Raw genomic sequence first — 17,346 nt, 5'->3', positions numbered from 1 at the left:
TCAACGTATAAAGCTTGAAGATTACTCCATCCATGTCGAGTTGACTTGACTTTGCTTGTTACAGATCACCCTTCACCGCCACATGAAGTAAACAAGGCAAGGCAGAGCTTCACAATAAATACACCAAGTGATGAAACGGCAACTCCAAGAGATGTAATAAATGAGAGGAGTGAGGAAGACGCAGATGAGTATGCTTCTAAATGCTGCTGCAACATGATAATCTTTGATAGAGAAATACCTTAAGATGGATTTCTGTATTAATTATAGTTAATGATGTTGATATGATGGGTACAGCCCCAGAATAATTATAGATGATGGGCAAGAATAAAATGTGTCGGTGAGATCATGTAGTTGTGGAATCAGATCAACAACCTCTTTCTCTTTTTTGGCTTTTTGGTTGGATTAGTTTTGTGCTCCATGTCAAGCAAATTTTTTTTTCCAGAAGAAGACGTCGAAAACAGATACGGAGCTGTTGTTTATAGATTTTATTCCAAAAAAAAAGTTTTACGTGAGTAAACTCTGTCACTATCTACCATAGATTAGTCACTAAATTGCCAAAGTTAAGTAGATATCAATCGTTAAGTTGTCAAATTTTGATCTTCCTCGGAAGATTCCAAGATTTAGTTGTTGCTGTTTGGAGGAGTAGATGCAGTTGCAGATTAAAATTAAGCTTTGGCCTTCTTTATTGCTTCATCTACTCCTCTAAAGTAAACCATGGCGTCCCCGGCAGAACTTGCTATGTCTTCACCTAATGGAAGCCATTGAAAGTGATGCTGTTGTTGTGACAGAGCCCTCCCTTGAGTCCAGTTATTTATTGCGCACTTCTCAGTTTCTTAATGCTGTAGCCGTCTGGAAGCCTGCTATAAGTATCAATGAATCATCTCCAAATGGGTTATTTCGGCTTTATGAATCCATCGCAGTCTCCAGTGGTGCCATCTTCCAGTCTCATGCTCTTTGTTTCCTTCTCCTCCATTTCTCTGGGAAAGCTTTGAAGTAGTGTCTTTGGTTTACTCTTCCTCTATAGATTCAGGTGCTCCGTTCCAAGATTTACATGGACAGGCCCCTTTAAATGAGGTGGAGTGTTATTGCTCTTCATGTTTGGTTTTCTTTCCTGCCCTTTTGGTCTTCCTCGTGGTTTCAATCGGGGTGGTGAAATTAGACAAATGATAAGAGTTGCACTGTCTATAACCTATGGATTTAAGTTTGTGTTGCTTTCCCTTTTTTTTTTTTTTTTGCCTGCATGTCCTTGTACATGTGAAATACCTGAGTTTACTTGTATCATTCAGGGTGTATAGCTTTTGGCACATGAGCACCAAGTGATCGACAGAATTTGTCAGAGACTAAATGGAAACACCTCGCATCAGAAGTCGCTTTCCGGCTTGTTCTACCAGGGAGAGGCATTGTCGTGGGTAATTGTTTTTCAAAGAGTTCTTCATTTGTTTTTGAAATAGTGGAATTGTGGATTTTGGTTTCTTGTGTCCTTACAGAGAAGAACATGCATCTGTTTTACTTTTTAGAAAAAGTATGATTAGGGATGAGAGCTGATGTCCATTTGATGTTGCAAGGGGAAGACCTCTAAGGAATTGCCTAATGGGCACTGAGCATAGATTTAAACCTGCAGGAGATTTTGTAGAATTTTTGGAGCTGATGCTAACACATAACTCGTTCTTAAAGGATCAGTCTCTTTTCGATATTATTTTTTGGTCATCACTAACCGGAAAAAGTTTCTAGGATGCTGGTGGCAATATGAGAAAGCCAATTTGTTGAACTAGAACAAAACATATAGGATCTTAGATTTAACCTTTGGCCTTTGCTTGTCTAAATTCTTTAGTATCATCTGGTACTTCTAAGTTGTATCACCGAGTTGTTGATTGGAATTCTAGCTTGAAAGTTTTCCTATGTTTCTTTCTGCTTCCGAGAGAAGATGGGAAAAGAGTGAAGGAATGATATTCAAAGTATGCTCCACAGAGAATATGGAATAGATTCTTGCATTAACAAATACTTCTCAGTCTCTATCATCTGATTTAAGAGTTAACCTTTTTCTACATCCTTCGACTTTTCTACATCCTTCGACTTTTCCCTTGTAAGTTGCCTTTCAAGCAATTATCTATTTCACATCATTCTAGTTCTCAATGGCCATAGAGATGGAAGCAATCAAACTTTTTCCCCAAGGTAAATTGTTTGGACCTTTTTGTGCATTAACTTATAAATCAGATTCATGTTATGTCATTCCAGTGCTAAGCTTTGTATGCTACTCGAATAGCCAAATGCATCACAATTAAGAATTAGGTGATATAAAGGTTTTACTTGGCATTTATTCATTGTTCTACATAGATCAACACTGTATATGCTGAAGTATGCAGAAAGATTTGTATTCTGTAATTTTGTTTCAGACTTTTTAGTTTGCTAGTGTCTTTCTCAATTAGGAACCTCTACATTGTTTCTTCCACTTATATGGCCAATTCTTAAGCCTTCTCGCTCTAATCAGTGTCAAATTTCAGTGTTTCTGGAGAACGAGAAGATTTGCTAAATTTATCACCTCGACTTTCATATCACAATCCTGTAAGTCCAACATCAAACTCCTATACCTATACGATAAGTAATGCAATGGATTCTTTCAAGGTCAATCCAGCTTTCTTACTTTGTTGACAAGGATAAGTAATTATCATGCAGGCTACATGCTTTGAGAGAAAACCTGATCATGTGAAATCTTTTAGCTTTCAAGAGGTGGCACCAAGTCGAACGTCCACAGCATCTATCGGTTCTTGTGATACTTCGGTTAGCAAGGTTCTTTTAGTTTTTTCATAGCTCAAAGAAGCTTTAAAGATTATGGATGACTCAATCTAGATGATCATATACATATCTGCATCGCCACTGACTGTTTAACTGACAAGCAATAAGTTTGATATGCAGTCTGCTTCTGAGTTGGTTAGAGAAATTTCCACTCTTGAACTGGAAGTCATACAATTGGAAAGGCACCTGCTTTCGCTATATCGAGCAGCTTTTGATCAATATCTTTTCGGTTCCCCTACTTCCACACACTATGCCTGCAAATCAGTTACACACTCCAAGTCAAGAAGCATAGATCAAGAAACTCTACTCTGGAAAGGATATGAAACAAATGATGCTGCAAAACTAGATGTTCTGTTTGACAAAGAGTGCCCAACTAAACCTCTCGAGAAGATTGAGGAAGGCCGCTACAACTTTGGTCGGGGAGAACAATCTCATGTATGCTATCTTGTTGCCAGTTTAATGCGAATAACACAATGCTTTCTGTTAGTTCATCTCAAATGGTCTGTAATTGGATTTTGCATTGCAGGATACAGCAAGTTACATCTCTACTCATCGTAGTCTTGCAGATCATCTCGGGACATCAGTTACTCATCGCGTGCCTGAGATTTGTTGTAGACTTTCTGAAGAAATCTTGAGATGCATTTCTGCTATTTATTGTAAACTTGCAAGTCACAATATGGATCTGTTGGATTCACCAACACCTTCAGTATCATCTACAAGCACACTATCTACAAGAGATCCAGGTGATAGCTGGAGTCCTAGATTCCGTTGTGAAACTACAGAAAGGAACTCTCGACATGGATCTTACAAAGATAAAAAGAGTCCATATAGTAATATGATAGAAATTCCACAAATACGCATAGATGGTGAAAGATTTAAGTATGCCTCAGACCAGCTGAATATTTTCAGGTATTCATTCACCTTGAACAACATTAAACTGCAATGCTACTACCGGTTTAATATCGTTCCATTTCTCTTAGGTCACTGATTTGCCGTCTCGAGACTATAGACCCCAGAAAGATGGCACATGAAGAACAGCTCGCATTTTGGATCAACATCCACAATGCACTAGTGATGCATGTATGCATACTATCTCGATTTAAGATTGCTTAGTATTAGTTCTCTATGGTGAATGCTTCAGAATTATATCTTTCACCATAATCCAATCTTCATTCTGAACTTTCCAGGCTCTTCTAGCATACGGGCTTCGCGATAATAACATAAAGGGCACTTACTCGATACTCAAGGTGAGTTATTCTTTTCTTGTAACTATGATTTCTAGTCGACCGACCCCCAACATTCTTTCAAAAAATGTATCTCAGGCAGCTTACAATATTGGCGGGAACTCTGTAAATGCATTTATCATTCAAAGTTCTATTCTTGGATGTCAACTCCATCGACCGGCTTTGGTATATTTTCATCATCTGGATAGTGTAGATTTTGCTTACACTTACAGGGACTACACAGCTTATGCATTTGAATGTATATACACAGAACTTTTCGAAAATCTTCTCAGCAAAGCCACCATTAGGGAAAGACAAACACCCGTATTCGATTGACCGTTCGGAGCCACTTGTTCATTTTGCGCTTTGTTCAGGATCATCCTCAGACCCTGCTGTAAGAATCTCTGACATTAGTGAATTTGCTGAAGTTGCCGATCACATTCAGTTTTCTAATACTCAGATGAACTCTGCTGTTTCCTGCAGCTCCGAGCATACACTGCCAAGGGTATACACCAGGATCTGGAGATCGCGAAAGCCGAATTTATTCAGGCGAACGTTTGTGTCGTAAGAGAAACTAAGATCATGCTGCCGAAGATCTTACAGTCCTATGCGAAAGATGCATGTATGGAACTGCTTGACCTTCTGGAGATGATCTGCGATCACCTTTCCAGCCCTGAGGGGAAGGCCATCCGAGCATGCTGCAAAAGGAAGCCTGAGAAGTGCGTCGAGTGGTCACCATTCAAGTCGTCCTTCGGATACATTGTCCATAAGGATTTAGCGAAATAGTAAGAGGAAATCCAATTAAAGCATTTGTGCATGTGTTCTTGTAAGCTGTGTGAGAATCAGTCAATTTAAGCTCAAACTGTTATAAGATAAATAATTTTATTTCAAACAATTTCATTAAAACTTTGTTAATGTTGTAAAATTATTATAGTATCAATCCAAATTTGTTTAATATTAATTAAAACAAATTACTTTATATTAAACATTCTTGATTAAAATTATTAAAATAATATTAAAGTAAAAATATTGGGACAAGCATCCCGTGCTTGCTGGCAGGTCAAGCAACGTCGTCGGACCCACATCCGAAGGACCTACACCAACGGGATGATGAAATCCCAGGTGGGTTCCACAGTAACGGCTTCGTTCGTTGATGGGCTGTGGCTTCGGGTTGATTTTGATAGGGTAGCTTTACCGAAGCGGAGGGGTCGATAAATATAAGGCCGTGAAGCATCGCAGGAGAGAGAAGCGAAAGGCGCCTGAACCGAACGTTCCCGAAGCAGTAGAGAAAGAAAAATGTTCATATGCTCTTCCTCCTCCTCCTCGCCTCTCTTCCTGCCTCGAGCTTCTTCTTCATGCCGAGCTCCCAAGGTGCGATCGCTTTTGTTCCTCAATGATCACTTCCTTGCATTTTGATTGCCTCTCAAATTGCTTAAACGCTGATGATTTTGCTTCCTCCGAACTTTAAGCTATCGTCGTGTTGTGATTATGATTTGCCGATTTGTCTTTGTCATTTCGCTTCGTCAGATGTTGTTAGATCCGAGGTTGGTCGTGTTTTTCCTATATTTCGTTGATTTGCCTCGATTTATTTTAGTCGATTTATGGTACCAAAGGAGCTTCGAGTTTTCATCAGTCTCGAGGTGAGTTCAATATTCCTGAGTTTGTTACTTTTGTTGTCTTCTTTTCTGTTTTCCGAGTCTGAGTTTGTGGTAACGTCTGCTGTATGTTCTGGAGTTGCGTGGATTGGGAATTCATCTATGTTGACTCATTTGAGCGTATTGAACATCTATGTTTCCTAGGTAAGACTGAGTGTACTGAGTGTGTGATATAGGTTTTTCTGTCTGGGTGAACAATATTTTTTTCCTTCTCTAAATTCTACTTCTTAGAACAATGGAGTACTTTAGCCTTTTGTTGCTAGAGCATTCAAATTTAGGGAATCATGAGATTACGGCACCACAAAGTCCTTGGAGAAGCTCCTATAATCTGTTGATGTTTATTACACTTCAAATGTTCCTAGTTATTCTCACTCCTATTCGCACTGATGATCCTTGTGCATGTTTATTTCTTGTAGTCAAACTTCCCCTGTTTTTTTTTTCTATTTTAAGATCAGGAACTCTAGATTGCTCGTATCATGTTGTGATTATGATTCACCGGTTTGTCTTTGTCATTTCGCTTCGTCAGATGTTTTTAGATCCGTGGTTGGTCGTGTTTTTCCTCTATTTCGTTGATTTGCCTCGATTTGCCATGCAAATGTAGATTTTAGTCGATTTATGGTACCAAAGGAGCTTCGAGTTTTCGTCAGTCTCGAGGTGACTTCAGTATTGCTGAGTTTGTTACTTTTGTTGTCTTCTTTTCTGTTTTTCCGAGTCTGAGTTTGTGGTAACGTCTGCTGTATGTTCTTGAGTTGCGTGGATTGGGAATTCAGCTATGTCGACTCATTTGAGCGTATTGAACATCTATGTTTCCTAGGTAAGACTGAGTGTACTGAGTGTGTGATATAGGTTTTTCTGTCTGGGTGAACAATATTTTTTTCCTTCTCTAAATTCTACTTCTTAGAACAATGGAGTACTTTAGCCTTTTGTTGCTAGAGCATTCAAATTTAGGGAATCATGAGTTTGCGGCACCACAAAGTCCTTGGAGAAGCTCCTATAATCTGTTGATGTTTATTACACTTCAAATGTTCCTAGTTATTCTCACTCCTATTCGCACTGATGATCCTTGTGCATGTTTATTTCTTGTAGTCAAACTTCCCCTGTTTTTTTTTTCTATTTTAAGATCAGGAACTCTAGATTGCTCGTATCATGACATCTTTGATCAATTGGCACATTTTTTCATCAGCTTTGACATGGAAATTATAGTTTGAACTTAAGCATCATGAGGCTTCACGTGGTTAATTAGTACGAAGAGAATGAACTGTCTCTTGCTTTAGGGAATACAGAAACATCATTTCCCGTCTCTTCACCGTTACTCATATATTAAGAGTTCTGTCTAAACAAGCAGGAATTACCTCACTAACCAAGATCGCACAATTTTTTTTTACTACGGGACTTGGCTTTTCTAGCTTTTCAGCCAAAAATGACTATGGAATATTTGTTCTTTAATCACAAGCATTTATGACTTTTGTTCTTTCTGCATGTTGGCTAAGCTCCTTCTCAAGATTAAAATTTAAAGTATTTGTCACTCATTATGTACCTCTGCTACATCCAGAACAGTATTTGAGAAACACGTCTTCTTCTGCATCTCGTAGCAATGAATCTTTATGTTATTTGATGATCTAATTGTTCTCTTACTCTTTTTAGCAATAAATATTTGGGTTTGCAAATATACAGAAAAATCTACTGGGAATGGTAACAATTTTAGTTGACTGCTTATGACAATTAATTAATTGGATTCATTAAAATTCTAGATTACTTGTGTCACATATAGGATGTAGCTGATTTATACATACATGATCTCGTTGTTAGGAAAAATGGTATCCAAAAAGTTTATGCAAGATATATATGCCCAGGGCTTCTATCTAGAGCTAAATCCTATTGAGGTCAGTATATAAATTAGCACATTTAACATAATAAATTCACAGGCGATCTGAGATTAATTTGGTGCAATTCCAGGTTTTAAAATGTTTTAGATTGCTTATTGACTATTTCTTCAAAAATGTTATCGATCATTTGAAGAATCTCAATGTTCGATAAGTTTTGACTCTTCTCATGCCTTCCTCTAAATAATCCTATTGTAACAGGTCCCAATTTGTCATGGTTGTGCAAAACGCCAATCAGCATTAGTGGTGAATGTATCTGCAAGATTTGCTGGTAGATTATCTTTCTTTCATCTGCAAAGATGGTACATGAACAACAAGGTGATGATTACTTGGATCACAATAACAACCAAATAGGCTGGAATATATGCTAACAGTCTTTTTGAACGTATAACTGACTATAAGGTGGAAACTACTGAACTCATTCTTTACTTTCTTTGGGCTTTCCATCAAGGCTGAAAAACATTTTGCAATATCATCTGTTGTGAAAGAAAACCAAGCTATGACGACTACCAGTGAAGATGTCCAACTTGGAATTTTTGAAATTGATCCATCATTGGAAAAATTCAAAGACCATTTCAGTTATAGGACAAAGAAATATGTAGAAACTAAATCAATGATCGAAAAATACGAAGGAAGCCTTGAAGTATTTGCTCAAGGTAAGTTTTTCCATGATTAAGCATATGCTGTCAGCAGTTTTACTTATTGCCTGATATGCACATTTGTCCTTTATATTTTCTTGTCTTTCCAAGGTTACCTCAAGTTCGGATTCAACAGAGAACAAGACAGTATTGTCTACCGTGAATGGGCTCCATCTGCACAGTGAGTCCTCGAGCTTTTCTCTTTAATGCTATCTTGAATAACTGCAGACTCTTCATTTATTGCACTTCTTGAAGTGCATTTTTGATGGAGAATTTGAGTATAATTAAAGAAGAAGTATCCTGGTTGGAGAACAATTTACCCTTGATTTATGTTTCAATAATAACCTATGAGTAACTGGAAGCATCCAAATAATATCCAATGGCTCATGGCACATCACTTTTTACTTTTTGGTAGTGGTTAGTGAACCTAATCTCTGTTCAGGAATGGAGAATTTAATTATTTGAATTAGTGTCTCACAGGTTGTCGGCTACACTATCTCCACCTTGTGTGCCATTCTAGTTGTGGATGCACTTTCTTCCTGTCACCTGATTACCAAGCTGTGTTGTTTACATCTGATATCGCTGATGTGTTCTGCAAGAAAAATTAGAAGAAACCAAGAGTGTCAAGTTTGTTTGATCATGATAAGGATATGGCTCCTATTAATGCACAGTGATTATTTCTCTGGTTGAGTTTCTAGATGCATGGTAGAACGGCCACTTTGAATTTGAAGTAGATGTTAGAATTTTGGCTTCAAACATGACAGAAAAAATTGATCCTGTCATTCAACTAACTCACACACTGCACAAATGAAAAGTCAATAATTGCTTTTTCTTTCTTTTTTTCTGATACAGAGAAGCACAAGTTATTGGAGATTTTAATGGTTGGGATGGGTCCAACCACAAAATGGAAAGAAATGAATTTGGGGTTTGGACAATTAGAATTCCAGACTCTGGAGGCATCCCATCTATTCCACACAATTCCAGAATCAAATTTCGGTTCAAACATGGCAAAGGGATTTGGGTCGACAGGATTCCAGCATGGATCAGATTTGCTACTGTCGACCCTACTAGGTTTGCTGCTCCTTATGATGGGGTTTATTGGGATCCACCACCTTCAGAAAGGTCAGAAATATTTGCCCAAAAGGATTCTGGTCACCATTCTCTTGACTTTCTATGTACTTTGCAGGTATGTATTCAAGCATCCTCGACCTCCAAAACCTGCTGCTCCAAGGATATACGAAGCTCATGTTGGGATGAGTGGCCCTGAACCACGTGTAAGCACTTACAGGGAATTTGCAGATAATATCTTACCTCGTATACGAGCAAATAATTATAACACCGTTCAGTTAATGGCTATCATGGAACACTCTTACTATGCATCTTTTGGTTACCATGTTACCAACTTTTTTGCTGTAAGTAGTAGATCTGGGACACCAGAGGATCTCAAGTATCTTATAGACAAAGCCCATGGTTTAGGAATACGAGTTCTGATGGATGTTGTTCACAGCCATGCTAGCAACAATGTCACAGATGGTCTTAATGGGTTTGATGTTGGACAAAGCACTCAAGAATCGTACTTCCATACTGGAGAAAGGGGTTATCATAAGCTGTGGGATAGCCGTTTATTTAACTATGCTAATTGGGAAGTTCTACGCTTTCTTTTATCAAACTTAAGATGGTGGTTGGATGAGTTCATGTTTGATGGCTTCCGATTTGATGGTGTGACTTCAATGCTCTACCATCATCATGGAATTAACATGGCATTCACTGGAAACTACAGTGAGTATTTCAGTGAGGCTACCGATGTGGATGCGGTTGTTTACATGATGCTTGCAAACCACTTGGTGCACAAGGTTTTGCCGGATGCCACTATTGTTGCCGAAGATGTTTCTGGTATGCCAGCTCTATGTCTACCAGTCTACGAAGGTGGAGTAGGTTTTGACTATCGTTTGGCCATGGCAATCCCTGATAAGTGGATTGATTACTTGAAGAATAAAATAGATATTAAATGGTCAATGAAAGACATTGCTTGGAGCTTAACAAACAGACGATATACTGAAAAGTGCATAGCATATGCGGAGAGTCATGATCAGGTAAATCTCAAGTACTAAAGAAGTTTATTTATATATTGTTATTGTTTGTATGAGTATGACACTTGGAACTGTTTTTGGCCCACAGCAAGTGAGAAAATACTTCTAAATAAAAAAATGTTTATGTATTGCAGTTCCCTTCCCTTTTTTACATCTGCAGCCCCAGATGACTAAATCACACCCTACCCTCTTATGAAGCTAACAAATTCATGCAAAAAGGAAAGACATTCTGTACCAAAGAGCTCATCTCAACACACAGAAAGGGGAAAAAAAATCTATAACAATGTTTTTATATAGTAAAATGAACAAAGAATAGTCCAATCTTCAATTGGAAAATGCTATCTCATGGCTCTACCAAATCATCTTAATTTGATTGTGGCTGTTATTTAGTCATTTTATATTGCCATTACATTGCAGGCATAGTGGACATCTGTCTTTGCCACCGTACATTTCTAGGCAATGATGAAGTGCCATACACTAAATACTTTCTCCAATCTATGGTATCTAAGCTTTGTAATACTGAAGCATGATCTAGACTGAAATTTGTCACTTTGTTGAATGTCATAACTACACTCTGTCTTATTTGTGCTTACAATTGGCACTACGAACTGACATCCTTGACTCAATTTTATGTTGCATCTAGACAGCAAAATTTACAGAATTTAAGGCCTTTAAGATACTAGAGTCTTGACAAACTTTTGGACAGAGTAATTCACATAAATAACCTTCAGCCTGTAGTCTCTGTTACTTGGTGTCTTTGGTGACACCCATACAGATGTTGGCATGAATTGCCCTGGTAAGGGTATGTTATGTCTGACAGTTAGATTACCTTGACTGTATGTTCTCACTTGATAATTTGTTGCATTTGACCCTTATGCGCTATACTTGTGTCCCATATTCATAGCAAGACTAGCATATCCTTCAAGTGAGGTATGACCATTTAATAGCTTGAACAGATTGGAATATGAACTAGTGAATCACTAGCATGTTTTATGAAAATCCTTAATGATATTCTTCTTGCTCGTTTTTAGGCCATTGTGGGGGATAAAACAATTTCCTTCCTTCTAATGGACAAGGAGATGTATTCAGGCATGTCCGATTTGAAACCTGCTTCGCCTCTCATTGATCGAGGAATTTCACTACACAAGGTTTGTTTTGAAGCTTGGAACTATATCTCTCATGCACATAAAGGACATTTCTATGTCCTTGTTATGATGTTCCTCGTACATGGTTCACTGTTTGTAGAATAATTTTCTGAAGCAGTCAGTGTAGTTCTAGTTTTTCTTTATGTCCATTACTTGTCATACCACTATGAAAACATGCAGATGATTCACTTCATAACTATGGCGCTGGGTGGTGAAGGCTACCTAAATTTCATGGGAAATGAGGTAATAGATCATGATTCTTTATGGTTCTATCATTGAAACTCTGGACAGCATGAAAGTACCATAACTGAACACTATATTGTGAAAGAGAATGATCAAATGACCTCTGATTGCTTGACATATTCTCAACATTCACAAATGCCATCATTATTGATCACACAAAGATTATGAAACCAGCATAAGAGAAGACTACCTAGAGATTTTTAAGGAAAAGGCCTTTTTCCTTCAAAATTTCACATTTTTTATGCCAAAGGAAATATTGACTGACATCAATCAGATTAGCAATGGAGTAGTTTGTCTTTGTAAATGGTACATAATACACAAAGTGCGATAGTTTCACTTATTAGATTGGACACTGACACTCCTTTCTGCACTTGATCTATTGTGTCATTGGTTGATTATATATATATATATATATATCTTATATATTGTAATGATTAACATTTTAGGCTAATGAAATGAATTTAGACTTATCAGTGATAAGATGGCCACAAAATTTGGAATCAATGGTCCAATCATCTTGAAAGATAATGGAAGACAAGCTTTCACCATTGCAGTTTCAGTCATGAAGCAATTCTAAATAATAAAAATATCAAATTTAGTAATATTAATTCTGGTTTTTAAAGATTTTATATAATGTACATTTTTACTTTGAAATGCAATCCTGTTGGCTTCAGATGCAATTCTAAATAAAGAGGCAGAAATGTTTGTATCCACTAAAATTTATATCATATGCATTTTTTTAGTGCAAACTGTCTGATGAATCTTTACTTTGCTCCCATGGACGAAAGTTATGTCCTGTTTCTGATTTCCAGTATCTTTTTATTTGTTTATGTGACTGTTTCCTAATTATTACAAATGTGACATTATCAGTATTTAGTTCATGATAGTTTATAATCCTTTACTTTATAACATCATCTAAATATGATATGATTTTGTAGTTTGGCCATCCGGAATGGATTGACTTCCCAAGGGAAGGCAATGGTTGGAGCTATGATAAGTGTAGACGCCAGTGGAACCTTGTGGACACTGATCACCTAAGATACAAGGTTTTTGAACATCTTATTTATCATCTAAGCTACTTTATTGTCTGCATTTTACTGTGATTCTGGTAATCTTATTCATGAAACCATCCATTATGAATGCCTTTTATTCATGTGCATAGCAATATTTTTAAGGGGCATGTTATACTCTTTAATTTTCTATCATTTTCATGAGGCGTTTTACTAGAACTCTACAAATTCCTTTAACTTCATTCATGATATGGTTTTTCATTATAGAGATAATTTATTATTCACTTCTCATCCCCTAAAGCTATTAGTTTCACATTCATTTATCTATATGCACCAATGAAATTTCCATAGTATTTCTGGGAAATAATAAGCCACTTAAAAATAATGGATTGCTTCTACATTGACATTTAGATTTCCTATTCATAAATTTTGCATGAATTGTTAAAATGGAAATATTATTATATATTTACGTGTCTTTAGTGTCTTCTACTTGTGTTTCTTTTGATTTGTTACTCTCAGATCGTTGACCAAATTTATATTATATTTTGACATCAAAACAGCACATGAATGCCTTTGATAGAGCAATGAATTTGCTTGATGATAGATTTCACTTCCTTGCATCAACAAAGCAGATTGTGAGTAGCACATCTGAAGAAGATAAGGTCAGTATGACTTTTATTGATCATTTTGTTCCTGTATTACTGTATTAATCCTCTAGACTTCAACCTTTGCATGAAAAGTCACATCTAGGATTTCATTTGTTCTGTCAAATGTTGAATTCAATCTTATACACTCTTTCCAGTGTTCTCTGTCCAACTTTTATGACATAAAAACTCTTTTCTTGGTTATTCTAGCTAAATTTGGAAAGTCATTAACTCGCCATGCCCAAGAATAGGATCTTCAGATGTGCTCACATCTAATTCAAATGTTTGTGGCGTTGACACTAGTATCAATCTATAAGCTTAATTACCCTTGATAAAATTAGTAATTATCTATAAGCTTAATTACCTTGGATAAAATTAGTTACCACATCCTTGAAAATGACAAATCTTTAGAAAAATCAATTGTGGCCAAGCAATTTGACAAGGTTTAATGTACTGAAATTTTCCTCTATGCCCAAGATACTATGTATCTCAGCATGTAGTCTGTGACTCAGCCACTCAGGTGTTGATTAGTACATAACTAAGTATGATTTGAGGTCTCATACCTAGTTGGGATGGATCTGTGGTACTTTCCATTATGCAGATAGGGTAATTGCTGTAATCTACCCATCTGACTAAGTTTCAGAGTTGGTGTTTTCCAATGAAATTGTATTCTGATAGTTCTTCCAGATTTCTTTTCCTATCCAATGGTTTTGAAGATTTTTATATGTTTCAAAATATTCATTTTTATCTATATCGCTTCCCAAACCTTTGAAACTTAAACATCTCAATTTTCCATTCTCTGGATATTATTTCAACTCTAAACTAGTGAAGAAGCAGGTTCTTTTGAAGCTTTTCATTTAGTGGAGCTGCATTAAGAAAAGCTAAATACTAAACTTCCTAATTCTTATTGCAAGTTAATGATGATTGGATTTTTGTAATATGTTCAGTAGAGGAAAGGAAAGGGAATGGAATGAATTATTCCTTGTGACTTCGTTCCAATCTTTCGATGCACAGCCTTTCTAGTGGAATGATGAGTTCATTCCATCAGTGCTATGGTCTAAGAGCTTGAATTGGGTAATCACCGCTACAAAACACAATATTACCTATCAATTTTAAGGTTTAAATGGGAATACAATAAATAATTCCACGTCATTTCATTCATTAATGGAACCAAATATCTGAATTGAATAGATCATTCCACATGTCATTACATTCTCATTCTAATTACCATTCCACTATGTTTCATTTCCTTTAACCGAGCATAACCTATATATAATCACAACTATTCAAATATTAAATGCTTGATTCTTGATAACTTGAGAAATCTGTACTTGTAAAATAGTTATGAATAAGAGTTGAGCTATATCCAGCTCATCTTAAAGAGAAAAATAGTTTTTTTTTCTTTGATAGACATGCTATTCTTATTTGAAAATTAGAATGTATTTATATTTGCTTGTCTTGGTAGTAAGATGGGAATTCTAATTAACGTAATTAAAAATGATTTACGATGTTTCAATCTTACCATGATACATCCTTTCATCAAATTTGATTGAAAAACAAAATTCGCGTGAGCTTGAAACTCACAGGGATTATTGATGTTTTGTATCAATCATCTAATTACACTCACTGGGCCAAATGTCAACTCTTTTTTCATGGTCCTTGAACAATTAATCTCAAAATGTAATATGTTTATATGTTTTTAGCTACTAGCCTAAAGTACAGACATAAATTACACTCAATTTGTATCGAAAAATGGAATTGACCTGTTGATCATTCCTTATTTTTGTTGTGTATTCATTTAAATCAAGCTCGTTCTAAAAGACCTGTTGATCATTCCTGACAATTTTACAGTTTGAAACTACTCAGTTGTTTTTCCATGTTAGGTTATCGTGTTTGAGCGTGGAGATTTGGTTTTTGTGTTCAATTTCCATCCAGAGAACACCTATAGCGGGTAACTGTCTCATTAACATGAAAAGTTTTGTTGAGATATGAACCAGTACTAGTCTTTTCTTGCTTTGCAGGTATAAGGTTGGCTGTGATTTGCCAGGGAAATACAGGGTTGCACTCGATAGTGATGCTCTGGAATTTGGTGGACACGGACGAGTAAGATGCCATGTTCATAAGTGATATTGTTACACAAGCTACATTTACTTCCTGAGTTATAGTTGTTCTGGAACAGCTAGTCATGCCTTCTCTATATGCCAATGCATGTGGGACATTCACGTTTCACAGTGACGAACGTTTTCTAAAATTTGTATCTGCGAATGATACCTAAAGCAGGAAATGAGCGAACACCTGTGGAACCTGTTTCAATCTTCAAGCAAAAGATTTAAGCTCCATGAATGTAAACTAATCTCTGTACAAATTTTCTTTGCAGGTTGGCCATGATGCAGACCATTTTACAACTCCTGAAGGAATTCCAGGAGTCCCAGAAACAAACTTCAACAACCGTCCCAACTCATTCCAAGTCCTGTCCCCTGCTCGCACTTGCACGGTACGGTAGCCTCAATCTGAGGCTTGGTTGTTACTGCAAAGTAATTTTGCTATTTCCTTCTCTTCATGCCTTCTGTTCATGTCAGGTTTATTACAAAGTTGACGAAACTGCTGAGCAACCTGGTGAAGAAACCGCCGTAAGTGAAACAACGGTGTCAGGGATTCTGGATCAATCCGAAGTCAATGAAACCACTGAAATCCTAGTTGAAACTGAAACAGCAACGTCGGCGCTGGATGATTCGAAGATCGATGAGACTGCTGAATTGTCAAGTGACAACAAACCAACAGAGGATTCTCCTGATCAAGCTCCTTTAGAAGATCTTTCAGGTGAAATTAGAGATTGAGTATTAAACAGACAGGCGCTGTGAGCCACTTGCAACTTTCAAGTGTAAACGTTTACCTGTTCTTCTGAGAAATGTCCGGCATGGAATCGCTTGTGTTGGAGGAGAAATCACCGAGGAAAATCCCTCAGGCTTTCACAAACCAAATTCACTGTTTTTGGTGTTCACCTATCTTCTCCGGCAACCTGATATTCCTTTGTTTTTTCTGTCGCTTTTATTGTCTGCTCAACTTGGACACCAACCATTATTAGAGCTCTCCTCTCCCTTTTAATAGGGAGAGGAAGCATCGCTCCGTGGGCAGTGCGTAAATACAAATACAACAGAGGTGCTCTTCCTAATTATCTTGCTTTAAGAAGATTCATTAGTGACGAAAAGAAAAACGCAAAACGCTCTGTTAAAGGACATTTAACATTTGAAAAAAAGATGGATTAGTATACATAAATCTATTAGAGATGGACTGTTTTTTAGACTGTGGTTTCTTCTCAGGACGAATAGTCAAGAAATCTTTCATTTCATTTTGGGGAAATCATGGAGGAGACTGAAAAACTTCTAAATTTAAGTTTCCCTGTTTGAAAATGCTTAATTCAAACTCCTCTCGTCTATTGTATAAAATATTATTTTTTCCCATCATCAAATTATTCCTCCAAACAATTTATAAATACTATTTTATATTAGAATTATGTTACTAATGCATTTTAGCTTGACCACAATTGCCAAAAGATACTGAATTGTTTCAACAAACACTAGTTAGATAATATCTTATTTACTGCGCATGAACTTTGCAGTTCTTATTATTTATTGTAACTAAGCTTCAAAGGTACTGAATGCAGGAAGAACATTCTTGCAACTTGGTAGATTTTAACATCAGATGAGTTTCATTTATTAGTAAATTTGTTTGAGAAATAACATGTATAATAAAGGTTCACACATACAAAGAAATTGTAACGAGCTTGCTCATGGATGGATGGATATTAGTTATGAATAGTTCATTTTATATTTTCAGGTCAAAGTTTACACTAATTTGTAAATATATTTGTGATATCACCTAACAGTGTAATATAAATTAATGGGCATATTAATTTAATCTTTAAAGTTTCTTGCATAAAATAGTTTGAGTTGCAACTCTATTTCAACTTCAAAACAACTGTATATTGATAAACACAATCTAATTTAATTCTATATAATATA

At 36.4% G+C, this 17,346-nt stretch overlaps 2 protein-coding genes across 3 annotated transcripts; both read left to right on the top strand.

Moving 5' to 3' along the window:
- Positions 1-693: 693 nt before the first annotated feature.
- On the top strand, positions 694-4,881 carry LOC141840416 (uncharacterized). Of its 2 annotated transcripts, none has more exons than XM_074728393.1 (11): positions 694-1,074; positions 1,287-1,409; positions 2,502-2,562; positions 2,674-2,778; positions 2,914-3,228; positions 3,320-3,702; positions 3,774-3,873; positions 3,981-4,040; positions 4,116-4,202; positions 4,288-4,410; positions 4,500-4,881. In XM_074728393.1, exons 2-11 carry the CDS (start codon positions 1,345-1,347, stop codon positions 4,800-4,802), a joined length of 1,602 nt encoding a protein of 533 aa, XP_074584494.1. In that variant the 5' UTR covers positions 694-1,074; positions 1,287-1,344; the 3' UTR covers positions 4,803-4,881. The 2 variants fall into 2 exon arrangements, with proteins under 2 accessions (XP_074584494.1, XP_074584493.1); XM_074728392.1 differs by having other exon boundaries at positions 2,674-2,787.
- A 399-nt stretch (positions 4,882-5,280) lies between these two features.
- LOC141839813 (1,4-alpha-glucan-branching enzyme, chloroplastic/amyloplastic-like) lies at positions 5,281-16,518 on the top strand. The gene is made up of 14 exons (XM_074727644.1): positions 5,281-5,387; positions 7,756-7,872; positions 8,006-8,210; positions 8,304-8,373; positions 9,045-9,314; positions 9,379-10,285; positions 11,314-11,430; positions 11,608-11,670; positions 12,609-12,716; positions 13,241-13,342; positions 15,208-15,275; positions 15,346-15,427; positions 15,702-15,818; positions 15,904-16,518. Exons 1-14 carry the CDS (start codon positions 5,313-5,315, stop codon positions 16,159-16,161), a joined length of 2,559 nt encoding a protein of 852 aa, XP_074583745.1. The 5' UTR covers positions 5,281-5,312; the 3' UTR covers positions 16,162-16,518.
- The last annotated feature ends 828 nt before the right edge of the window (positions 16,519-17,346 follow it).

The sequence above is a fragment of the Curcuma longa genome, chromosome 11 (genome assembly GCF_044706935.1).
Source record: "Curcuma longa cultivar G26 ecotype Majalengka, Jawa Barat chromosome 11, ITB_CL_G26_1.1, whole genome shotgun sequence".
Taxonomy (NCBI): domain Eukaryota; kingdom Viridiplantae; phylum Streptophyta; class Magnoliopsida; order Zingiberales; family Zingiberaceae; genus Curcuma; species Curcuma longa.
The sequence above is the reverse complement of the archived record's forward strand: the minus strand, read 5'-3'. Positions and strand labels throughout refer to the sequence as shown.